This window comes from Canis lupus, chromosome 15, assembly GCF_003254725.2.
Source record: "Canis lupus dingo isolate Sandy chromosome 15, ASM325472v2, whole genome shotgun sequence".
NCBI lineage: Eukaryota > Metazoa > Chordata > Mammalia > Carnivora > Canidae > Canis > Canis lupus.
In genome coordinates, this window is record NC_064257.1 from 20746811 (window position 1) to 20774386 (window position 27576).

The 27576-nt window shown below is 38.8% G+C and overlaps 1 protein-coding gene across 8 annotated transcripts in view; it reads left to right on the forward strand.

The window, feature by feature from the left end:
- Positions 1 to 27576, forward strand: part of NAV3 (neuron navigator 3) — a 356255-nt gene that overhangs the window by 161787 nt on the left and 166892 nt on the right. For all 8 annotated transcript variants that reach the window (XM_025438781.3, XM_025438782.3, XM_025438783.3 and 5 more), the window contains 2 exons: positions 4298 to 5297; positions 19802 to 19917. In XM_025438781.3, the coding sequence (XP_025294566.3) occupies positions 4298 to 5297; positions 19802 to 19917 (1116 nt within the window). The remainder of the gene's footprint in view (positions 1 to 4297; positions 5298 to 19801; positions 19918 to 27576) is intronic.

A 27576-nucleotide genomic window follows, 5' to 3' on the forward strand; every position in this document is an offset into this window, starting at 1 on the left:
AACGCAGAAATCACAGAGAGACTAGAATCTGTGGAAGCACCCACTTGGCAGGAGCTATCCACACTATTATTTCAGCTGCTGCTGTTGGGCAACCTTGACTGCGAGGAGCCCAGGGAGACTCTTATTATTCCAGTGCTTTCCTGATGCACAGCAACTATGATTTGCCCTCTTAATGAGACCTGAAACACCTCACTGCTGCTGTATAGAGACAGGCTGGGGACAGATTTAGCATTGAGCTTCAAGAAGTGGCTTCTATGTGTGTACTCATCTGAGAACGATTTTACAGCTGTTGCTGTGACAGTGACTATGGTTTGGATGTGGATGTTGTAATTCGGAGTCCCTCCTGTCTCATGTTTGAGTATAGTGATGTTGAAATTCCTCCTCTGTACTTGAACCGCCGCAGCCCTGTATCTAGCTAATGGCAGCACACTTATGAAACATCCTGACATTCTCTTCTACCTTTTTCTCTCCTTCCCACCAAAGCTCTAGTCACGCAGGAATAGGAGTCTCCTGACTGCTGCTTTTTTTTTTTAAAGATTTATTTATTTATTTATTTATTTATTCATTCATTCATTCATTCATTCATTCATTCATTCATGAGAGACACGAGAGAGGCAGCAACACAGGCAGAAGGAGAAGCAGGCTCCATGCAGGGAGCCCGATGCGGCACTCGATCCTGGGACCCCAGGGTCACGACCTGAGCCAAAGGCAGAAGCTCAACCACTGAGCCACCCAGGTGCCCCATAGTCTCCTGACTTCTTAATCGAGTTGAAAATACACACTAAATACGTGGTCATCAGGAAAACCTGATGGGCTTCTTTCGTCCTCAGTTTCCCTCACCACAAATTGCCAGGCCTCCAGTGAATACAGAACTGGCCAAGGTTCTGGAGATTCAAAGGGCAAAGAATATTCATGCTGCACAGCTATGGAACATTTAACAAATTCCACCAAAGCGGGTGCTGTCCTAAGAAACATTCTTTAGAGCTGATAATGTTGCCATGATTTCTGAGTCTGTTCAACCTTTGTTACTCGAAACATGGTTTGCAATCAGCAGCCGGTCATCATCTGGAGCTTTTAGAAATGGAAAATCCCAGGGCCCTGCAGCAGACCTGCTGACTCACAATGCGGTGTGTAGGGGCAGGACCCCCAGCTCACTCCTGTACCCATTCAAGTTTCAGAACCTCTATTAAGTTAAACACTTAGGATGTTAGGCATTCTCTGCATAATAACAGGCATGGTCTTTGCTTCAATGGAACATCCAGTGTAGTGGAAGATGCAGACATACGCTGGCCCTCTAATGGTTAGAACAGAGGAAACAATAAGCTGTGGAAAAATGTCAAGGAGCCCCCGAATCCAGACTTGATGCTGAGATGATCAGAAATGGGAGTGGGGATAATGTTTTTGGCCTGTTTTTCGTTTTTTGGGTTTTCTTCCAGAAGAAGTAAGGTCAAAGTTGAGACCTTACCAATAAATGGGAATTGTTCTGAAGAAATACTTGGTAGGCATTTCTAACTGCATGTAGTCATTGTGCTCGTTCTGCTACTGAGAATGATTCAAATTATGACAAAATGTTATTGGTCTCTGAAAGGGATCTTAATGTGAAAGTGGAAGAAATTTGAAATTACCTGTACTTAAAAGAGATTGGAGTAAAAGCTTGAAATTCACTAACAGAGAGTGAACGTATTTGAGACATTGGGTACTTTGAAGCTTGTTGGATTTGTCTGTCTTGAATTAGTCAATACTACTGTTTTTCAGAACACCTTAGTGTTTATGTACAAACCTAATGGATTTCTACAAATATTCTAGAAATGGACACAATTACAGACTTTACATGAATACTGGAAAACATCAGTTTATCATGATAGGCTGTACAATTTAAATATTACCATGTAAGCATTTTGACTTTTCAGTAAACTACTCTATTTTTAACATAGACTATCCATGTACAGTCTTACATTAACTTTTGCCAGTTGAAATATGGTATTGCAGAAAAGTAAAGAGTATTAGAATTAATGTTGGTATACCAGTTTTTAAAACAAATATTAAGGAGGGCACTTTTGTGATGAGCACTGGGTGTTTTATGTAAGTGATGAATCACTAAATCCTACACCTGATGCTAAGACAGTATGTTAACTAACTGGAATGTAAATAAAAATTTGGTAGAAAAAAATTATTAAATAGATATTAAATTATTAATTTTGTCTATTCTTTTAACATAAATTTCACAAATCTATTGTATCATTTTAGGCACACTTTATTTTTAAAAAGTTTAATTCAGGGATCCCTGGGTGGCGCAGCGGTTTGGCGCCTGCCTTTGGCCCAGGGCGCGATCCTGGAGACCCGGGATCGAATCCCACGTCGGGCTCCCGGTGCATGGAGCCTGCTTCTCCCTCTGCCTGTGTCTCTGCCTCTCTGTCTCTCTCTGTGTGACTATCATGAATAAATAAATAAAAATCTTTAAAAAAAAAAAAAAAGTTTAATTCACACAAATTTTCAACCAATAATTATTTAACCTCTTCTCGTGTCTCTAATTTCTTTGTTTTCTCTTTTTGTGTATTAGTTTCCTTTTCTAAAAAAATTGTTACAAGTAGCATTTGGTACTAACTGGCTTGTGATGTATCATTTTTCATGCATTTTGAAGAAAACATTTACAACTAAAAACGTTGTAGTTTATAGTTGTAAATATTTAATGAAATTGAATGGGCTCCAATTCCTGAATATTATGGGAAGGATGGAAGGATATTATTATTATTTTTTTAATTTTTATTTATTTATGATAGTCACAGAGAGAGAGAGAGAGAGAGAGAGAGGCAGAGACACAGGCAGAGGGAGAAGCAGGCTCCATGCACCGGGAGCCCGACGTGGGATTCAATCCCGGGTCTCCAGGATCACGCCCTGGGCCAAAGGCAGGCGCCAAACCGCTGTGCCACCCAGGGATCTCTGGAAGGATATTATTTATAAAATATTCCAATTGGACATTTCATCAAAAATAGCTCTGCAACTATTTGTCAATTTCTAGTTTGTTAACAGTGCTAAATGCTGCTTTTATGTAAATATTTAATCATTGATCATCTCATGTCTCAAAAAAAAAGATGAAAGAGGAAGCATTTATGATAGATGAAGTCTAAAGTAAATTCTCCTGCTCCCCAATGTGAATTAACAATTATATTGAAGTCTTTAAATTCCAAGCTCAGTTTTTTCTATTCTATGCCATGTTGTAAAATCTCCTTTTGATTTAGTTTTTCATACTTGAAGATGAGACTTGTAATCAGGTATTAATCAGTGTTAGAACAGTCCATAGAACAGTTCATACCATAATGAGATTTCTGAGCTGAAAGTAAGTAAACATGTGCATTATAAAGTCCTTAAGGGACAAAGCCCTATATCCATAGCCCCCAAAAAGTAGCTTGAGTTTTTATTAGGACTTAAAGTTTGTTCAGATCACTTCAGGAGATAAGAGGTGTGTTGATTAAGAGCACCAGCTCTGAATCGTGTTTAAATCCAGGCTGGGTGACCCTGAACACATTATGCAGTTTCTCTTTGCCTCAGTTTGTAAAATAGGGATGATAATATCAATACATGCCTTGTAGGGTAGTTATAAGGATTTATGTAATATATATGTAATACATGTTATATATATATAAAAATATATCTAGATATAAGTATATATTGTGTGTAAATGTATAACATATACAACTATGTATATATATACACAGTGTGTGTGTGTGTATATATGTATATTTACATATCAGTAGATTATCTGAGCCATATAAGCCTGAATTTCAATGCTTTTTTATAAGAATAAAAGTAAACAATATTAACTAAGAGCTAAGTCATGACTCATAAGCACATTTAATCAGAGAACAATAAGCTAGTCTCCCTGTAAGTTAAAATACCTTCTCAACATTTATTATACAACATATTTTTATAAGGCTATGTGGAATCAATTTGCTGCTACGAGCTACAGCAATAATTGGAAAAAATATAAAGAATTGCTTACGGGAAGGATAGTGTTTTGTCTTTAGATAGCAATGACTAGCAGAGTTCATTTGGGTAAGAGTAATTTTAGAAGGGAAAAAGAAAAAGTTATTTTCCAAAATCAGTGGCTCTCAGATCCTGAATTTTTGATATATGATATAAAAATAACCACATCACGGAAGTGATGCCTCATAGCATGTCTGCTTTCAGGTTGCAGGAGAGATACTTTCCTGTGTCTGTAGTTGAAGTATTCGGGGATATGATGTAAATGATCGAAAGTGATCAACTTTTTCTTTATTATTTTTTTCTTCATGTCCAGATTCCTCCAAAGGGCCTCAACCATCTTCAGGTGTAAATGGGAACCCGCAGCCCCCTGGCACTGCTGGGCAGCCCCCTGCCTCTGCCATCCCTTCTCCCAGCGCCTGCAAGCCCTGGCGCAGCAAGTCCATGAATGTCAAGCACAGCGCCACCTCCACCATGCTGGCGGTAAAGCAGTCCAGCCCGGCCACCTCCCCGACCCCCCCTGCAGACAGACTGAAGCCCCCTGTCTCGGAGGGGGTCAAAACAACTTCTTCCGGACAGAAATCCATGCTTGAAAAATTCAAGCTGGTCAACGCCCGGACTGCTTTACGCCCCCCCCAGTCCTCCAGTTCAGGCCCCAGTGATGGTGGGAAGGATGACGATGCCTTTTCTGAGTCTGGTGACACGGAAGGTTTTAACAGTGGTCTGAATAGTGGTGGCTCAACCAGTAGCAGCCCCAAAGCATCACCTAAACTAGCCCCTCCGAAGGCTGGAAGCAAAAATCTCAGCAATAAAAAGTCTTTGCTGCAGCCAAAGGACAAAGAGGAGAAGAACAGGGACAAAAACAAAGTTTGCACTGAAAAACCAGTCAAGGATGAGAAGGATCAGGTGACAGAGACGGCTCCAAAGAAGACCTCAAAAATTGCGAGCTTGATCCCAAAGGGTAGCAAGACGACAGCGGCCAAGAAAGAGAGCTTAATCCCCTCCTCCAGTGGCATTCCGAAACCGGGCTCCAAGGTGCCCATGGCGAAGCCAACCGTTTCGCCCGGCAGTGCAGTGAGCAAGGAGTCGGAGAAGTTCAGGACTACCAAGGGGGGCCCTCCCCAGGGCTCCCCCAAGCCCAGCGCCGCCGAGAAGGCCGAGAAGGCCGGCGCCCCCGGCTGCCTGGCGCCCCCCGAGGGCAGGGACGGCAGCGCAGGGCCCCCCGCGGGCGGAGGCGCCGTCCAGCTCCCACAGCAGCAGCAGCAGCAGCAGCACAGCCACCCCAATACGGCCACCGTGGCGCCGTTCATCTACAGGTAGGTGGCCCTCCGTCCTGGGCCAGGCCACACCGGCGCTTTCCTAGGCGCGCTGCAACATTGGCATCCTCAAGACGCACACCTAGAATTTCACTTCTTAAGAAAACCGTTATTTAGTATGCTCTGGCCTTGTCCTTTCTCCTCTTCCCCTCTTCTGCCCTCTTGACCCTTCTTTTTAAGAACATGAGGCCTCTAGGGACGCCTGGGTGGCTCAGCGGTTGGGCATCTGCATCGGCTCAGGGCGTGACCCTGGGGTCCTAGGATCGAGTCTCACATCGGTCTCCCTATGGGGAGCCTGTGTCTCCTTCTCTCTCTCTCTTTCTCTCTTTCTCTGTGTCTCTTAGGAATAAAGAAATAAAATCTTAAAAAAAAAAAAAAAAACTTGAGGCCTTCAGAAGTTAACTTGTTCTCAAAGGTGAAGTAAAACCCAGATGCCGTGACTCTCTCCTATGTCTATTACTGTTACCCCTCCTCCTACTGTTTTTATTAGTAGTCCTTTAAAATAAGTCTCAGTTTTATAGAGTTTACAGATATTTTTGTTTTCACCCTTGGGAGAAAGTGTGTCAGGATGGTTAAAGGGGCGGACTCCGGAATCCGACACATGTGTCTTCAATGCCCTGGTCTGGCACTTACCAGCTGTGTGACTCTGAACAAGTTACTTAACGTCTCTTAGCCTCATTGTCTTCACCTGCCTGATAGGCAGAATAATATCTATTTAACAGGGTGAGAAGAATAATAGGGCAGTGCGTATGTTTACTATATGTTCTGGCACATTGTGTTTGTTAAATGTTGTTTATAAGGCATTACATTCCCAGAATAAAATCTATAAGCATAGGTTTCGAGGCAAAAATAATCATCTACATAATTATTGTATTTGTACTTCATTTATTAGTTTGTGCATTATACTTACTTATTTTATAAGGATTAAAGTATACCAATAAATGCCATATTTTAAAATATTTCTTCTACTATACAGTTACAAAAATAGCGCATTGTGCCTATTGTCTGGTTTGTTTTAATCAATTAGAAATACATCAGTTGCTGCTTTGTCTCCATTTTTATTCACTGTCTTTCTGGTGAGAGATGCTTAGGGAGGAATAATGTCTGCCCTTTTGGTAGGTTGGCAGTTCAATAGCAGGTGAGAAATTTTTCTGAATAGAAAATAGGACCTGGTATAATTAAGTAAGTGTCAATATTATATAATAGCTTAAAAGCATATTAAATTTATTAAATGTGTGGGTTTTTTAAGGAAAGAAAATAAATATAATGATTTGTTATCCTTCAGTGAAAAATGCAAGTGCTTTTCTGGTGCTTTATATCCTCGGCAAAGCAAGTTTCTAATTATTGCATCTCAGCTCTTTTTAAAGTCTGCTTTTCTGCCTTTAGCAGCAGCAATTCATTTAAAACCTTTTTCTTTGGATCAGATGGGAGTCAGCTCTTTCTAACTCCAGAGTCCCTATCTGACAAATGAGAATTTAAGATGTCAAAATCATAATCCACATTTCAAATACGGAAGAAAAAAATCATAGTTTTAAATATGTCCTGCTCAGCCCACTCGTGCATCTCAAATCTATTCTGTAGAGGCATCAGTCATTTCTAATCATCACAAATGAATCTCACAGAAAAGTCCAAATCTAAGCAGAAAGACTGTACCTGCGAGGTTAGCAAGCATCTTCCCGGAAATAGCAACAGGCTTGTTTGTTGGTCGTAAAGTATCCAGGGAGTACAACTTCATTGGTTTCCATTTGAAAGATAAAACACTCCCTGTTAAAAAGAGGAAGGAGCACGGCTCACAGGTCCAAGTATGGACCAGCTGTATGACCTTGCCAAATGTCCAACCTCTGAGTTTCTGTTTGCCCTTTTTAAAGTGAAGATTATGAAACTGAGGTAATATAGTCAAGCAGCTAAGAGTGTGGACTGTGAAGTCCGCTGGTTCTACTAATGTTCAGAAATAATATCTTGTGTTGCTGAGAAGATGACCCTGAGAGCTGATTTGCCTGGGTGAGAATCCTGATAATGTCATTTATTAGCCATGTGACTTCGGGTAAACTATTTAAAGACTCTGCGCCTTAATCTCCTAATCTGTAAAATGGGAGTGATAATAGAAGTAGCCTCATAAGGCTCTTTCGAAGATTAAGTGAGTTAATATTTACACAGGGCTTGTGACAGTACCTGCCACATAGTGAACAGTCTCCCCCAAGTTTCAGTTTATAATCCTGTAAAGTGTGGTGGGTAAGAGTATCTACTTTATTTAGGTGTTTCAAAGATTAAATAAGGCAACTCCATGTAGGAACTTTAGCACAGAGCCAGATTCAGATGTCAGCAATGAGTTGTACTCTTATGAATAACACAGGTGGTTGGAAATAAAACCATCCAGTAAGAAAATTTCACATTATAGTCTATAGATGAGACGATAGTTGCTGGGAGTCTTTTATAAAATCAGAATAATTTTATAAATGATCATGTGAATCTCCTCAAGGTAGGGTAGTCAGTATTTAAGCTTTTTAACCATCAGTGAAAGATATTTATATCCCAGAGTCACTTTGTTTGGATTATGTGACCCCTGATGTATTTTTGACTTTGCCTGCTCCAACCCCGTCCTGCAAGACGCCTGACAGACTTTCCGGGAGTTGCTAATTATTCAGTAAGATAATAGTAATAATTAGCTACTTTGTAATGTTGTTGAGTACCCCATGCAAGTCTGTATGTCACAAGATTCGTATTCATTTTCTCATTTCCACTATATCATAAACTCATGAGAAAAGAATGTTATCTCCATTTTACAGAGATGAAGAATCAGAGATTTCAAGTCAGAATAGTAATCATCTCCGAAAGTCACAGGGCTAACAGGGGTTTGCCTTTGAACGGAAATATGCCTGGACCCTTCACATGACTTTCTTTGCTCAACATTTCTTTCTGCACGTATAGCAATTAGAAGTATTGTTACTAGAAAGATTCTGAGTGGAAAAATGTGAATGGTAGATTGAAAATTCTAAATCAGAATTCATTTATGATGGGAAATGCTTAATTGCTTTTAAGGAGTGTAAGTTTAAAATACATATATATGTGTGTATATGTATAAACATACATATTTTTGATATTTAAAGATAAATAACTTCTATAAAATGGGAAGATCGATGGCTGATCTTTTTCCCTTTTTTTTCAGCCCGTGTCTAGGTCAGGCTGGGTTATTAATTATTCCTTCTGGGACTCTAATATATGCTTCATAGTACTCTTTCTTACAAATTGAATGTCAGAATTCTATAAATATAATGTTGAGCTCTGGAAGTTGATGGATTTCGTATTAGTCCTACTTCCTATACAATGCAAAGATGTTCTATATTAAGTTTTTGTAACTCATTTATCACTACAATGTGGTAAAAGTAGTCTTGAACTTAGTATATCTTTATCGACTTAATGAGTGGAGATAACTGAAATCAAAGGTGAAAATTTTAAGAAAGAATTTTTTAATTTAATGTCAAAAGTTCCCAATATTTAAACCTATTTGAATGTAGTAGGCCACTTTTGTTAAGTATTAAGGTGACTACCACAGATAATTAAGAAATGATAGGATGACAACTTGCCATAGTTTAGGTAAAGGGAAAGCATGAAATACTTATTCATTTATGTACTCATCACTCGTTCTGCAAATACTATGTAATAAGAGTTACAAAGATTTTTTCTAAAAATCCTCTGCCTTCAAGGAGCTGAGTCTATAGGAGATAATGATAAAACATAATAAAGATTAAAAAATCATTTCTATTATAAAAGTATATGCAAGAAATAATGTAGAAGGTTTCCCTAAGTCTTACATGAGGATGGAGTCAGTGGATGCTTCCAGGAGGTAAGCAAGAGATGAGATTTAAAGCATAAGACAGAATTTGTCAGGTAGAAGGGAGAATGTTGTGGCGTCATCCAAATTTGACATTCTATAATTCTACAATCCAAGCCTTACTGAACATGTAGTAGGCAGATTATAAAGTCCTGGGCAAGTGCTGGTAACTAAAACTACAGAGACTAGATGTTGGGATGCATGATTCTTTGTGTGGGAGACTAAGAAAGAAAATTTGGAAAGAAGCCATATTCTTCATTTTCAATCACCCTGTCCCTACACATTGTATTTTCAGCCAGTCCTATTGGCTGTCTCCCCAAAACATACCCTCAGTCAAGCATTTCTCTCCATTTTCACCCTACCTGTCCTAGTCCAAGCCACGTCACCACCAACCTTACCCAGTTTCCAGTGAGTCTTCCAGCTTCCACTTTTGGCCCTTTCCAGTAGTATCCTCCACACAGCAAGGACTCTAACCCTCTAAAAGCATAAATTATATATGTCATTCCAAATCATAAGACAATCTATCAGATTTACATTACACTTAAAAAATGAAACCCAAACACCTTGCCTACGTAATCTGGCCCTCAAACCACCCTCATACCATTCTCTCTGTGGTGCACTGAACCCCTGCCTTTGTTGTGTGTCTCAACAAAGTAACCTATCCTGCTTAGTGATCTCTCTACCTATAATGACTCTCTTCTAGAGAAAACAGGGTACTTCTTTGCATCAGATCTCTGCTTACATACTGCCTCTTCACAGAAGGCCTCTCCAACCATCTAGTCCAAAGAAACATTTCATAGGAATCTTGCTAGAATTATATGACATCATCCTCTTGTATTTTATTCATAGTTTATCATTATCTGCTATTATTTTGAAAACTAATAAGTGTGACTTCGGCCATTTCCAGCTATAATGTAAGCTCATTGAGAGCAAGTCTTGTGTTTCTTATTGAGTAGCATAATGTCCAGAACAGAACCTGCCCACAATAGACACCAAATAAAATCGTTGAATGGAACACCTCCACCTGGATTAGACTCACCTGCTATAGGATAGAAAAATTAGCAAAAACGTACAATGGAATAGGGAAAATTCTCAAATCTCTTACTTCCTAGAAATGAGGTGGCTTAATTGAAATATAAACAGCTTTAAAATATTTAAAGAATGAAGTACTTCTCTTCAGGACATTTATTCACTTATTTTTTTCCTTTTCTAAATGACTACCTACTAAGTATCTACAATGGGTAAGGCATCAAGGGCAGAGTGAAACAGCACATGTCCATATGTCATTTTCCTTCCATCATCCACAGTGTACATAGTAGGCAAGAGAGTGACTCAAGGATGGCTACAAAATGAAGCAGGAAGGGTAAAGCTCTCTAGGAGTGAACTGGATTTGATACACTGAGACTTCAAAATAAGGAAAATTGCCCCTAGCTATCAGAATCAGAGATAGTGGCACTTGAGCTGGGTTCTGAAAGATAAGTGCGACTTAGGCATGCAGGAATGAGGACAGGAAAGGAATTTTAAGACTCAATGAACCCTATAAACAGGATAAACACCAGATGTGTAGGGTAGTCAGCGAGTAGAACAGATTTCCTGGAAAATGAAGGTTGATTGGAGCCTGTCATAGAAATTCTTGAGTCTCAGGCACTTGGACTCGCGCGTGTGCTAGCATGTGTGTGTGTGTGTGTGTGCACATGAGCATGTGTGTGAAGAATGGTAGTGGAAGAGGACTGCATAGGTCAGACCATGTCCGATGGCTAGATGAGGGAGAAACTTCCTTACTTGCAGCCATAGCTTTGTTAGACTTGAATGAGGGGTCCCAATTACAGGAAGAAAGGAAGGAGAAAGGGGAGGAGCAGAGTTAAGAAAGGAAGCTCTATTTGTTCCTGTTCTATATGTTCTAGCATCAACATCTGCCCTTTATGCTGTCTTCTTCAAACTTGTTTTCCTTTCCTGGAGTTCAAAAAATGTTACCTTAGCTCTCCTCTTCCCACGTGTTAGTTTTCTTACGTTGCTTTTGTATTCGTCACTTTAGAGCTATATTCCTCATGACTGCAAACATATATGAAATCCCATAGTGAGGTAAATACCCAATTAAGGAGAAAAGAAAGACCTGTGCATTTTTTCTAAATCCCAATAAATTTCAAAACAGCTGTTAACCAGATACATAAGTTGTTATTTTGAGGTCCATGTTCTTTTCTTATTTTCTGACCACTTGTAGTAAATGCCAGGAAAACAGTGCATTGGACATGAAGCAAACGTCTAAAAGCAAAGGGAGCAGAATCGGGAGTGTGGGTAACACACACACACACACACACACACACACACACAGAGAACCCAACCCTTAGATAAGACAAGAGATTGTTATACAGAGAAGAAAACCTATGAATTAAATATAAGAGGAGACCCTCTTTGCACACTTGATTTGTAAAATTAGGTCAATTTAGAGGCTGAATTTAGAGGCTTTCTTTCTTTCATATATCTTATACAACAGCATCGTGGTTTCTCAGGAGAAATTTTTGTTGTAACCAGTTTTTGCAAGATTTCAGATTTACCCAGAAAGTGACGGGGAAAATGGACAGTTGCATATACTACATTGTGAAAGGTAAAGAATGCAAAACATTAATTTTGAAAATGTTTAGTCACAGGGTTTTAAGTTTGGCTAATTTGTTGAACCAGTAAATTGAGTAGGAGGAGCTGTGAATCTACCAAGATTGAAATGTAGAGCAGATAACCGTCATGCAAGTCAAAGCTTTTCTGAGCCCTGCAGCTACCGTTGCAGATTATGCCGCAATTTTGGTTTTATGTGAGCTGGACATAATCGGTCGTCAGTACAAAGTACAGCGTAGTGAATGCTTGCCTGGGCGAGCTTGTCTTTTGCTAGGTCTGATACAGATCTCTGCATCGGGTAGCAGTTGAAACTCCCTCACACAGCAGTATTTTGAAAATGGGATCCAGACACCACTAGAAGAGGGCCTGTTGTGTGGGATAGTGCTAAGAGCTGGCATTCTCTCAGCAGAGAAGCTTTATCAAATACCTTCTGTAGTTGGCTTCCAGGCTTTACTGCCAGATTGCCCAATCAAACCACTGCTGTTTCTTCTTTCTATATTTTATTTGCTCTTGGAAAAATTTTAAGCTTACAGAAAATTTGCAAGAATAGTACAAAGCACTCCCATATATACTCACTCAGAGCACCCGGAGACTTTATTCAAGTTTCACTGATTGTGCCAGAGAGGTATCCCTTTGACTGGTTGAGGATGACTATTGAATCCAGTTGTCATGTCATATCCCTCAGTTCTTCAGTCTTTCCTTGACCTTCATGACACTGATGTGTTGAAGACAGACCTTTGTCCAATGTTTCTTAATTTGGGTGGGAATGTCTGATATTTCCTCATGTTTAGGTGCATATTCTGTATTTTTTGTCTAGAACATCACAGAAATGATGCCATGTTCTTTCCATGGCATCCTATCAGGTAGCAACAATATTACTCCTTCCCATTTTGGTGGTGGTAAATTAGATCCCTTGATTCAGATAATGTCTGCCACGGTTTTTCATTCCCGAATTACTATGCCCCATTTGTATTTAATAAGTATTTTCGTGGGAAGATATCTTGAGACTCTATAAAGAATTGACTCCTTGATCTATTTTTACCCATAAGTTTTAGCATCCATTGAGATTTCTTGCATAAATTAATATTCTACTTTAATGGAGGTCAAATGATTTCTAATCCTGCACCTTCCTTGTGCACTTATGCCTTGGCTTTCTTTGTTAAGAGATACGTTTCTCCCTTCCTCTCTCCCTCTGTCTTCAGATTGTATGGACTAATGGATTCCTGTTGTATTCAAAGGATTATATTTATGCTTATATTTTCTCAGATCTCGCTATGGGGATCCCCTTTACGCTGGCTTCTGCCCCATTATTACTTGAGAACTTCATTTCTTTTTGGCTCAACGTGTTCCAGGCTCATCTTGTACTCTCCCTACCTTGGCTGTAGCTCTTACTAAGGAGCCCTAATTTCTTTTAGTAGAGAGTGGCATTTAGAAACCAAGATCTCACTGCTCCCATATTTCCTAAGTGGTAAATCCATGTAGGTACACACACTTCTTATATCATTCTTTTCCTCAGTATCTATGAGCTATCTATGATATATATACACACACAGAGACAATCCTCAATTTACAGTGGTGTCAAAGCAAATATGCACTCAGTAGAAATCATACTTTGAAATTATTTTTGGCCCAGGTGAATGATACACAGTAGGATCCCCTCTCGGGTAATGCAGGGAAGCAGGAGGAGCCAGCTCAGTCCGCCGGCAATCACAAGAGTCCAAAACTGATGCATTTACAATTATTCAGCCTCCATACAACCATTCTGTTGGTCACTTTCAGTGCAGTATTCAATAAATTACATGAGGTATTCAACACTTTGTTGTAAAATAGGCCTTGTGTGAGATGGTTTTGCCCAACTGAAGTTAATGTAAGTGTTCTGAGCACGTTTAAGGTAGACTAGGCTAAGCTTTGGTGTTCGGTCTGTTAAGTGTATAAATTCATTTTCAACTTACGGTATTTTCATATTTTCAACTTATTGGAATGTAACCCTTTCATAAATTGAGGACAATATGTATATTCCCTTTCCATACTTGTATTTCCTCTTGTCGATTGAGAAACCTGGATCCCATGATTTTCAATATATTTTCTTATTTGCTCAACCCACCTGAGTCTAACCAATCTCCCATCCACACTGAACTACTCTCCACCATGATGGATTTCTGTCCTTGGCCCTGGCTGTCACCTGTACACCTTCCCAACATAAAGGAAAGAAGAAAGCAAAACCATTGGTGATTTTGGAAAGATACTTTGCCTTTGTTGGATTTATGAATCGGGAACTATAAGACCATTAGTTAATATTGCTGTCTCTGACGAGTTCTATTTGTGTTCACATTTGTGACTATATCCATATTAAAACGAGTCCACAGAAGGATATATTTTTAAACCAATAAGAAAACACTCATATTTATGAAACTTGAAATTTGCAGGTTGATAGTATCTAGGACTTATTGTTGAGTTCCGTGAAGTGGTATGTATAGTAGCTTCTTTTTTTAAGAGTAAAAATTTAAGGTTAGTAAAGAGTAAAGAAGAAAATTTCAGGTAGACCAATAGATATTGTCATATTCAAATATTGTGTGTTATTAACTTAGTGACCAAGGTATCTGTCAGCTAAAGAGACCTTAAATGCACTGAGATAGTGTCCTGGGGCGTTTGGATGGTGTTAAACTGAAGGGGAGTGGTTAAAAGTATTTAGAGGCAGCCAGGTTCAAATACAGGATAATTATCTACCAGCTTGTTACTTAAGGCAAATTATTCAACCTCTAGAAGCCTAAATTTATCTATAATACCTACATTATAGGTGTCTTGATCTGTTCAGGCCTCTGTAACAAAAATACCATAGACTGGGCTGCTTAAACAGCAAATATTTCTTTCTCATGGTTCTGCAGGCCAGGAAGTCTAAGATCAAAGTATTCTATCACTTTACATGTCTACCAAGAGCCTGCTTCCTGGTTCCTAGGTGACCATCTCCTCACTCTACCCTCACTTGGCAGGAGTGAGGGAGCTCTCCGAGGTCTCTTTTCTAACAACACGAAGCCCAGAAGCCCAGGCATCAGCGCTCTCCACTCAAGGCCTCATTAGCTCACAAAGAAAGACTCCTCCTCCTAATGCTATCCTATTGGAGGTTAGTTTTCAACATAGGAATTTGGGGGAGGAAGCAGACATCCATTCCCTAACAACAGGATTGTTGTGACATGGAAGTGACATGCCATAGTTAAAATGCCAGGCATAGTATTTGGCACATAGTATGTGCACATCAACAGGAAATAGCTTTTATGCTAATCATTGGTGAAGTCTAGACTTTTCACCACTTTGCGCCTTAGTAAAAGTTAGTGCTGACACCGAGAGCCTGGCTTATTAGCGCTCTAAATAGATTAGTGTTTTTGCAATGCTGTATTTTACAGTTTCCACGGGTTTCTGTAACATGTCGACCATGTTGTAAATGCACAGTAGTTAGTGTGCACAGTGCATGTCTTCTAAATATTTTATTTTATTTTTAACAAATATTTTATTTATTTATTTGAGATAGCGCGTGTGCATACGAGCAGGGGGAGTGGCAGGAGAGGGAGAAACAGCCCGCTGAGCAGGGAGCCCTGAGCAAGGCTCCACCCCAGGACCCCAGGGCCATGACCTGAGCCAAAGGCAGCCGCTTACCCGCCTGAGCCACCCAGGCACCCCAGTCTTCTAAATAATTTAAAGGAACATGATGACACCTATTTTTTTCTTTTTCCAATAAGTATGAGGAAAATGCAGTATCAGTTTATGTGGGAACAATGAGTGGTGCCACTTTAGTATCCACTCTGTCAAAATGTACCCTTTGATTGGAGAACACTAGGATTCTGAACTCTTGTTTCATGGGTCAACTCCAAATCCTTTTATTTTATTAGAATGAAACATGTACAAAAAAGAAGACATATTAGGAGTCTTCAGAGACTTAACTGAACTTTTTTGATTATTTGTATAAAAGTTAAATCTTTACCAGTTAGCAGTGATTGCCCCTCTGGAGACTGGAGTTAAAATCTGATTCTTCCCTAACAAATAATGAATGGAAATCCTGGAGAAATGGATGGTTTGTAACATATGTGGAACAGAGATCTGGACTCATTTACATGTATATACAAACCAAAGCTGTCTTCTAAGTCCTTTTTATAATTATTTGAAATTTTACCTTTCCATGTTCCTTTCTTTGATCAATCTGCTTCCCTATCATTGCTAGTGTGGGGAATACCATGGAAAATACACCAAAGAACTTGAAAACAAGGTAAATAAGATTGTCTGTTGTGACTTAAAGTGAAAAGATAAGAGGGAATTAGCCAGAAATACACACTGACACATTAAAAAAAATAAAACAAAATAAAACAAAGGCTTCTAAGACAAGACTGAGCTCTCAGAAGTGTGCACCCTTTTTATAAAAGTCTCAGACAAGGGGTGTGGAGATGGCTGATGGCATTGAGTACTGGGTCTCATATCCTGAGGAAGATAGCCGCAGTCAGCTCCTGAGCAATACTTTTTAAGATCTGTTTGTTCAGGGCACGTGGGTGGCTCAGTGGTTGAGGTTCCCCCTTTGGCTCAGGGTATGATCCTGGGGTCCTCAGATCGAGTCCCCCATTGGGCTCCCTGCATGGAGCCTGCTTCTCCCTCTGCCTGTGTCTCTGCCTCTCTCTGTCTCTCATGAATAAATAAATAAAACCTTAAAAAAAAATCTGTTCAGAGCAAAGTAAAATTTCTACTCTCAATACATGTTCTGAATATGCTTTTGCTCCATGCATATTTTTCTAGAGGGAGGCAGTGTGTGAATCTTCATAACTAACATGACCACATGCTTTCAGGCTCCTGTCCCAGCTGCTAATCATGTTCTAATAAAAACCAATTGGCGTTGGGCTTTAGACAGCCATCACGGTGAACTACTTAGTGTGACTCAGCTTCTGAGAGATGAGTGTTTGAATACTGAGTCGGCAGGACCATAGGCCAGCCCTGGCTCACAGCCAGTTTACCAAGGCACCCTGCCTTTCTAAGGCTTCTTGGCCAGCAGCCAGTGAGCTTTCCCTGAGGTCTCTAGTCTCACGACATACTCTCCATTTAAACTTTTCAGCAAGTAACAAAAATCCTTAGAAAGCTTCAGAGGATTTTCTCCCTTCATTCAGAGACAGCAGGCTAAGGAACAGGTCAGGGAAGTACAGTGGCCAGGAAGAAAGTAGGCCAAATAGAAGAACCAACTGTAGTGGGCTTTAGCAGTGAGTAGGGAGGGGCTGTCAATAGAGATATAGGAGAACCTGGGAGCCAGAGAAGAAAAGAAATGGACTACACAGAGAGCCAGATGAATTCCCCACATTTTAATGTTGACCAGAACCCTACATGCCTCAAGAGAGTACCTTTCCAGGCCTTTAGTAATAATGATGCTTGAGTTCACAATTATTTTACAAGGCACCTATTTTTCTTGGCTATCATACATGAGCAAATTGAGGTTCAGGGAGGCTAAGTAACTTAGCAGGGTCACATGAGTTAATAACTATTCAGTTACAGGGCCAAGTTTTACATCGGAACCCAGTGCATGCACCATTATACCATGCTTCCTTCCATATACTATACTTCAATAATATATTTTATCATCATTACTAGTAAGATTTTTTATTTACCAATTATTTGCTGCGACCAGGGCTAGGCACTGGAATATAACAGTGAGCTTAAACATGGAAGTCTAGTTTGGGAGAGAAGCACTGATCAAATAATTACAGATTTTGCATTTCAAGAGTATGAAGTATGATACAGAGAGAGGGATCCCTGGATGGCTCAGCGGTTTAGTGCCCACCTTTGACCCAGTGCATGGTCCTGGAGACCCGGGATCGAGTCCCATATCGGGTTCCCTGCATGGAGCCTGCCTCTCTCTCTGCCTCTCTCTCTGCCTATGTCTCTGCCTCTCTCTCTGTGTCTCTCATGAATAAATAAATAAAATCTTTAAAAAAAAAAGATACAGAGAGCGATAGGTTCTTCTAATTTGGGACTTTACTTAAAAACTAGGGATGATTCTTGAAAAGTTACTTGAACTGAGACTTGAAGGGAGAGACTCAATTGGATAAAGAGGGATGGAAAATAACAGAGTGTAAAAGCTCTGTTAAGGCAGGGAGCTATGAGAAGTGGGTAGAAGACTGTTGTGACCACGGGAGGGAGATAAGAGCAGTCCTGTGCAAGATAACACTCGAGAAGCAGACGGAGATCAGACCACGCACAGCCTCATACCTATGAAACTCTAAAGGTTTCACCAGGATACTGCAAACAAGGAACAGGTTTATAGAGAAAAGATCACAAGTTTAATTCTGTACATGATGGGTTTGAGATAACCTTGTGGCAACCAAGTGGTAATGTGGATGAAACGGTTGTGATACACATCTGGAATTCAAAGGAAAATGCTGGGTTAGAGTTTGAATCTGGGATTCATGTGTGGCTCGGTAGTGACTAATACAATGAATATGTTTCGGATGATCTAAAGAGACTACAGTGAAAACTGAACAAAATTTAGTATATTGCTTTGAGGAACTCACAATTTTTGGCCTCTGTATCCCCTTCTTTTGACTACCCAGAACCACAATATTTAATGATTGCATAAAAGAAAACAAAAGAGGAGAAAGGTAGCATCCAGAGAGAATGAGGAACAACCTGGAAAATTTTTGTCATAGAAGCCAGGGTAGGACAATTTCATGAAAAGAATAAGTCGTCTGTTCTTAATGCTGCCAAGATATCAAGGAAGGTGAAGGCTACAGTGTTTTGTTGATTTTAGCAACGTTAAGGTCTTTACTGGCCTTTATGATATGCCCTGTCACTAGAATGGTATATCCTTTTTCTTAATTTTGACGTGCTTTTAAATTCAGTCTTAAGTTAGAATAAAATAAAGACAGTCTGCCAGAAATCCACAGAGACCATTTGTATGAATTTTTACATAGCTCTTTCTTTTCTAGATCAATTCCTGTATATACATGTATATCCATACATACAGCATAAAGTTTTCCATGACTTCTTAAAATCCTAATGAGCTCAGAGCTTCTACATCTCTCAGCTCAATATAAAGTGTCTTTGGTGTCAGTGATTACACTTTTTTTCCTCTCAGCACCAGGATTGAGAATAAAAGTAATGTTACGTAAAAATTGATTTAAAAAAAACATACTGAATTTTTCTTTCACATATAAATATTCCCCCTAGATGTCTTTAAAAATAAGAAATATGTAGTGACCACTTGCCATGGTCCAAACTCAGTCATACAAACGGGACTCCAAGCAAATGAGAAATCTCCAAAGGACACAGTCTAGCATATGATGCTCTACTGTTTTGCGTCCATCTGTGTCTTAGTAGTTCATGCTGGAGATTTTTTTAAGATGTGGTAATTTGGATCAAATATATGTAGATTTTGAAGCCGTACCAGGAAAGATCATGCCTCTTAAAACATTTGCCTATGCATAAAAGGAAGAAGCAATGCATGAAGAAAGATGGGAATATCAAAATACACTCAGTCCATCTGTTGTGTGCTTTTCACTTGATTAGACCTACTCTCTACATGTTAATCACACACACATAAACATATAAAACATAAAGTAGACGAAATTTAGTTTTGATGGACCTTAATTTCCTGAAATTTATTTTTACTTACACTTTCAATTTTAGGATATATTGTCTAGAATTTTCATGGAAAAAATAATTTTAGGGGTGCTCTCAGTAACTTTATTAGTTATTCTCACAAGAACACAACTTAGCCAGACTCTGTCTAAAATAGCAGAAAGAAAGTTGGATCTTTTCAAGTCTTTTGCTTCCTCCAAAATGAAACTATTGGTAATTAAAAGCTTTCAAGTTCAGAAAAGTCTAAGAAATATGATTTATTAATCTCACTCCTACTTGGGTTATATATGAAAAATAAGGACTTTCTCTTATAGTTAGTTTTGGAATGTCTCCATCATAAGGAAATGCATACTTACCTTAATAGTAAACTTTTAACATGCTGTTTTCTGCTTGTACTAGAGAACTTTGAGTTACTGGTGACAACAATTGCTATTTGTTTCTATCTTTTTGGTAATTTCAGATCACATTCAGAAAATGAAGGTACCTCTTTACCATCTGCTGACTCCTGTACCAGTCCTACTAAGATGGACTTGTCGTATAATAAAACTGCTAAGCAGTGCCTAGAGGAGATATCTGGTAAGTGACCTGGTTGATTGATGGGTAGGTCAAACCTCAGAATTTTTACAATCTCTCTGTAAGTCTTTTTATTAAGTTGTGTTTGTGTTATATTGATTTTTCTTAAGCATAAATGGACTGTGTACATCTTGTGCTTCAGAGATTCTTAGATATTTGGCTACTTTGCTTGAGGTGATCTCTTTGTTGTTCTGTGAAGAACTTTGTAAAGAATGGTAGTGCTTTTACAGGATGAGATTTTTAAGTTCTCATTGCCCTCAGTCAAGTTCTATATAATCAGAGAAAACCTGGAGAACCTTCTATTTGTTAATAAGACAGACCTTGAATATATATGGAGATTTAAAAAAATGCTAAGGGTCAAATGTCAATGTAAATGTTCCATGGTTAATCCAACCCTCTTTTTTCAATTCTTTGCTATTTAGAACACTCCTACATGATGGCTTCAAAATGTGTGTTTAGAAAGAAATCCAATTATGGAAATATTTCATAACATAAGTAACATAGGGAATAAAAATATATACATACCCCAGACACAATTTATCAGAGTTTTAAGTCTATAAAACAAACTTCACTGTGTTAGTCCACGGTGTTAGTTTTATTTCCCCCCCCCAGGACCCATATAAACATAGGCATATATGGAAGGGCTTTGGTGTAATTCTATTATATAGGTCTGTATTCATGAGCAACTAAGAAAACTCAGCAAAATATAAGCTCCTAATGGGGAAAAGAGTTTAAGAACATATCTAAGTTTAAGAATTCATAGAAGTAGAGGTATGTCGGTTATTCCAATAAGCTTCTGGCCAGCCCTTGTATATTCTGAAGAAAAAGAAAAAAAAAAAAACTAAAAAAACTGCTTAATTTAAAAAAATTGTATGGTACTCCAAAGATCCAGAGTATTGGGCTGAAGCTCCGGAAAATAACCCTATCACAAATTTGTGGGTTAAAGAACTTCTCTACTTTGGCAGACTTGAACACTTTGGCAGGCGTTAGCCAATTCTGCAATATCTACCAGTAGATATTGACCACATAGACAGCACAACATCATGAGGGGTCCTTGTAGAATTATCAGCGGTATCATTAGGCATCAAGAGTTTTGTGTGAAGATTACAATGGGCCGGAGCTGGGCAAAGGTAGAAAAAGTAATGCCAAGACATAGCTATCGGGATGGTAGTTACAGATTTTTCAAGTAGTTGGGGGAAGTTTTGGCTTTCTCATAGCTCCAGATAGTCTCACAGTCAGAATGATGATGTATATCTGTATTGTGACTAGATATTTTTAAAGCCTGGTGTGGCATGAAGATTCATATACTTCACACATTTCTTTATTCATGAATGTCTTCAATTATGTATCAATATGCCTATGAAATATGAGAGCTCAAATATGTAGGACAAAATGCATTTAGTACAGTGTGAATTCTAATTTTTATGGGAATTTCACAAAGGAACATTCTTTCTCTGAAATTAGTGTATCACTGAGTATCTCTGATTAAGTAAATAATCTATATATGATTTTTTTCTCCAGTTTTTTATTCTGTCCACCACTTGATCATTTTTTCATATTTTCAGTTAATATCTCCATGTAATGTTCTGATGTGTTTAAATATAACACTTGGAAGTGAAAATATGAACTAGACTTTAACATAATATAATAATTTAATGGATTTATTAGGAGGTGTAGTATTATTTTGCATTTTTATTAATTATTTCTGTAGAATCATAGATTTAAATCTGTGATTTAGATAGGAACATAATAAAGAAAACAGCAAGTAAATGGTGAAATGAGTCTTACCTGATTGGGTCATTTCTATTATTTGTTTAAGATGATAGTAAAAATTTCTCTAATGCAAACTTGAGATTTCCTGGAAGATGATATTCATTTATGATTAGTAAGCTACAAATTGAGTACTGTGATTGGGAGAACCTAGGTGAGAGTATACAGGTAGACCAGTGATGACAGAATGATTAGCATGCCCTGGCCTTTCTTCCAGTGATCTTGTCTTCTGATTCCTCCTCAGCTCCTTAATGTTCATGGTCCTACCCTCGATCTGGGCATTATCAGACCCTGCAGTTTCTCGATAAACTCACTAATTCTTGCTGCTTACCTCTTGACTTTTCAGTGCTCTTTCTTTTGTTTCAACTCTACCAATGGTTCTACTAGGATTTCTAGATTCTAATTTAAATATGGATCCTATTTTTAAAAACCCATTTAAATGGGATCTAAATATTGATCCCACAGCCTTTTACTGACCCTTATCAAACTGCCTATTCTTTCTTCCCTGCCCAGAATCAGCTGAATTCCTGTGGTAACTGAATGCAGTTTGACTTTTGCATATACCCTTTACTCTTGCTCCCTTCTCAATTCATTTGATGAAATCACAGGCTTGGTTACATTCAACCCTCTATCTGTTCCATACCAGCAGTGAATGAACCAGGAGAAAAACACATCCCATGTTGATGTGATTGATTTTACATTTATGACCCTCAATATATATATATTTATTTATTTATATTTTTGGAGTTCAATTTGCCAACATTTAGCATAACACCCAGTGCTCATCCTGCCAAGTGCCCCCCCCAGTGCCCATCACCCAGTCACCCCAACCCCCCGCCCACCTCCCCTTCCACTACCCCTTGTTCATTTCCCAGAGTTAGGTGTCTCTCATGTTTTGTAACCCTCACTGATATTGTCACTCATTTTCTCTCCTTTCCCTTTATTCCCTTTCACTAATTTTTATATTCCCCAAATGAATGAGACCATGTAATGTTTGTCCTTCTCCGATTGCCTTATTTCACTCAGCATAATACCCTCCAGGTCCATCCACATTGAAGCAAATGGTAGATATTTGTCGTTTCTAATGACTAATATTCCACTGTGTACATAGACCACAGCTTCTCTATCCATCATCTGCCGATGGACACTGAGGCTCCTTCCACAGTGTGGCTATTGTGGACGTTGCTGCTATAAACATTAGGGTGCAGGTGTCCCAGCGTTTCATTGCATCTGTATCTTTGGGGTAAATCCCCAGCAGTGCAATTGCTGTATGACCCTCAATATTTAATGAATATTTAATCCTGCCTAGCAATCATCCTGTATTTCTCTAGTCTACTCTCTCTCTCTTTTTCTCCCTCTCAAGTTCTTAGATGACAATTTTATACCTTTTCTTCTCAAATTTATCATATCAGCTCTTCCACCCTCTCTCTTAACTAATGGCCTTGATATTGGCTTCACTACAAAAAATTAAATAGAGAAAAGAATTTTGTACACCGCTACCACCACATCTACCTACATGCAACATTTATACCCATTCTTTCCACCTTTCCTCAGATTACTTTCTCTTCCACCTCCTTAATATCTCCCTCTGCTCCAGATCATTCTCTGTAGTCCTCTGGATGCTACATCTCTCTAGTTTTAATTTGAAAAAATAAAACTTCTCTTGACCTCTTCTTTCCTTTTTTCTTCTCCTCCCAACTTCTGTTGTTGCTACTATGTTCTGGCTGCTAGAGAAACACGGACCGCAAAAGCATGTGAAATTATTGCTGAGCCCACAGAATATTCCTTCAAAGATAATACGAAATAGGGGAGGTGAAATGTTCTAGGAAGTAGAAAAACATACCTCTGGCCTTTGTGCTGCCTTTATTGAGCTGAATTGTTCCTTGGTTTCCTTTTTTTGTGAGATGACTATGATGTTTAATAAACTTATAGGATTGATGTGAGATAGAGTTTTAGTCCTCCATCCCTATTTTCAGTCATCTTCACCTGGTACCTTATACATGTTGGGCATGCCAAGGGTGGGGAAAACAAACGGGGCTAGGACATGAGCCCTCCTGTGTTAGTATTTAACACCACAAATACTTAAACTACTAGATGGTCGAGAACAACTAAGTTAGCTGTGAAGAGTTAGATAAGGCTTAAAATAATATTCCAGAAAGAAACAACTTCAAAGAAAACAATACAAAAAAAATTCTACTTATTAGTTTCATTAATTTTTTTATTATAAAACTGGAAACTTTTCTTAAGTACAATGGAATCTTGGTAGCTCACTGTTTTTTTTACAACGGGAAATTTCAGGAGGGCTGTTGTTACTGGTGAACTCTTACTGTTAATGGTTGGTGCTGGGGCCTCACTGGGGAATAATTCTGTCCTGCTCTCCAAATGAATTAACCTTAATGATATGGAACTCAGATGGATTTAGCCTTGGCAGGATAAGATCCAGGTCTTAAGAATTTTTGAAACTTATGCTATCTGAGGGAGCCTGAAAATAATATAAAAATAGAAATATAAAATTGCATGTAGTGTTTGAGGAAGGAGCTTAATCTAGTCAGAAGCTCTGTATCTTAAGAACTATTTGCTTCATGGTAAATATACCTTGAGGTCCTGGTATACTTTTGCCTGACCAGCATCCCTTGCCCCATCTGCTAATAATAATAAGGATATTCAGAAAGGGAGACAGAACATAAAGACTCCTAACTCTGGGAAACGAACTAGGGGTGGTGGAAGGGGAGGAGGGCGGAGGGTGGGGGTGAATGGGTGACGGGCACTGAGGGGGGCACTTGACGGGATGAGCACTGGGTGTTATTCTGTATGTTGGCAAATTGAACACCAATAAAAATAAATATATTATTAAAAATAATAAGGATATTATTATTATCATTATCATCATAATTATCATTATTATTAGTGGAGGAAACCATTGTCCTATCCATCACTGCTTAAGTGGTTCAAGTGAAATTACCCAAGCAGATCAAATCAGAACCACCTTTTCCCTTGACCACAGTGACTGGTTCAGGAATGGCCATCTGACCCAATTCAGTTTAGTCAGAACCAATCAGAATAAATCTCAGAATTTTTCCTAAGACTATTAGAAGAGAGATGTGGTTTTTCCACTAGACCCAAAGCTAAACAATAGCAACTTGGAGCTGCTGGCAGTTAGCTTCACCCTCAAGTGAAACAAACATTGAGAAACAGAACCGAGAGCAGGAGAGAGAGTGAGGTGAAGGTCATTGTAGGAAATGTCTGAGCCCCTGTGAGCAAGCCATGCCTAAAATTATCCCTCCCTCCCCTGCACTCTTCTGTTACACTCCCTAGGGAAAATCCCTTTTCATACTTAAACAATATGAAAAGCATCCCTATTGCATGACCTGCGAGATGCATGACGTGAGGATTTGTGGTACTGGTAAGGAGCAAACTTGAATAGTTCACATTGAAAAGCAGGTTTGTTAGAAAGATTCATGAAGCCAGGAAGCTTAGCTGTTTATGCTTTCATCTACACAGTAATTCTTATGAAGTCATAAAAAACATTGTCTTTGTGATTAAATGATAGTGGAAGTTAAAATGAGGTTAAATTATGGTGTGAAGACACAGGATGTGAAGAAACGTATCAGAAATGAGTGACTTTAAAATGGCATACTGGAGAAAGCTCAGGACTTTTACGATTTGGTGACCTTCTATCCCTCTGATGTCTTTAATATCATTCACATTTTCTATTATTTGTCATTTTCTAAGGGAGGAGACCTAGTGATATTTACCCAGTCTAATAATGGGGCTTTTGTTAATTATCACAGTCAGGTGGAATATGTTAAACAATTTATGGTAACGGGTGAGTGAGCTTCTTGCCTCCAGCCTATCCTTTTAAGATTCATGCCACTACCTCGATAGTGTAAGTCCAGCCAGGGCGATGATTCAGATTTTACTGCTTTGGCTTGGATTTCATTCTTACATTCATTGACAAAAAGAATTTGGCCTCAGAGACCATCCCTATCATCAAGTGCCAAGAGATCCTGCCAAATGCAAAGTGAGCTTTGCTTTTTAGTCTACTGGAATCATTCAGGAAAGTTTTTAGGATTTGGTTTTGTTTTGGTTTTTGTTTGTTTTTATATAGGTTCACCCTTGCCCCCTTTTTTGTGCATAAGGCTTTTTTACCAAAACGTACAACATCTGTTTAATGCACTTTTTAACCTTTATCTAGAATTTATACTCAACTGAAAAATATTGAAAGTGCCACGCTGACTTGGTATTAGCAAGGCTGGCACGCCATTTGTGAAAAAGTAATAAAAGAATTGGACAAATCTGGGAAATCATTTTAAAAGTGAGAATTTAGATTAAGCAGCATAAGCTAATGGTTCCATGGGTTCTTTTTTTCTGGCTTACCAGACTTTGTCTTGAATAATGGTCAGTATCTGGTATTTAAAACTTTTGTAAATGATCATTTAAGTTGCCTGTTTCTTCGATGTTTAGAAAGATTAGGAAATCAAGCTCAGGTAATTTAAATCAGTTTTGATCTTTTACTTAAATAGCCGCTTTATAATCATGTTTACTAAAAAGCTGAAAAGCATTCCTTTTTAGAACATTATAACAGCTGTGCTTTATGCTTTATGTGCTTATGTTAAGTCTTGGCAAAATAAGAGTGATTCTCATTTTTAGTATTGATTATATATATTCATCTCCTGTGCATTGAAGTTTCTTCCTCCACCTTGAATCATACGCATATATATGGGTGAATACAAATAAGTAGAATTATACCCATATATGAATGCACTTCCAGAGCAAGCAGGTATAGCTGCCTCTAGAGAAGCAATAAATGGGTTCCTTACAGCCATTCAGGGTAAACTGATGAATTGATGATGTAGTTCCAAGGGAAAAACTACTGTAGCTACAAGTTGATAACAATAATCTTCTGTAAAGAAACAAAAGTACCCTTTTGATGTTTTCTATTGGGATCATTTCTTCAGAATAACCAGTTCCTCCTTACCAGCCTCTTCCTGGGTTCATCCCTACTGGAGGATTAGCCACTGAATCAGGATGGACCCCGCGATTTAATTTGACCAAGGAAATATAAGTGGAAAAATGACATGGGCCATCCCTGAGCAGAAGCTTTAAGAGTCAATGCTTGGATCTCTCGTATCCTGTCCCTCTGTCATAAGATCAACATGTCTGAAGACTGGCATTGCTCTTTTAGCATGGGTCTTAGTATAAGTGATACCTGGATCAGAGCCGCAGCCAACAGAGTGGACAGTAATGTGAGCAAAAGCACATCTTTGTTTTTGTAAACCACTAGAATTTCTAAAACTTTTGTAAATTCAACATAACTGAATCTACACCTGAATTTCTCCACCTTGACACTACTGACATTGTAGTTTGCATAACTCTGTTGTAGGCGGCTGTCCTGTCATTGTAGGGGGTATAACAACATCATTGGTGTCTACCTACTAGATGCCAGAAGCACCACACTCCCCAGTTGTGACAACTGAAAATGTTTGTGGATGTTGCTGAATGTCCCCTAAGGGGGACCCATTTCAGAAACACTAGTCTAAGCCTGGTAGTTCTCAAAGGGGGGTCTCAGAACCAGTAGTATCTGCATTGCCTGGAAATATGTTAGAAATGCAGTATCTCAAGCCTCTTGCAGACCCTGAATGAGTAGGGATGGGGCTGGGGCCCAGCAAGCTAGAACTTAATGAGTCCTCCAAGAGTTCTGAACATTAAAATTTGAGAGCCACTGGTTGAAGCTGATTGGTACACGAGCCCCTTTGTATAGAGGAGGATGTAATTATTGCTTTCACTTATTTTGATGTCTAAAGCATAAGAATTCCCTTTTTTGTGAATCTCTCAAGACACTCCATGTGTACTTTAGTGTAATATGTGTCAGACAAATTAGTTTTATAGAGT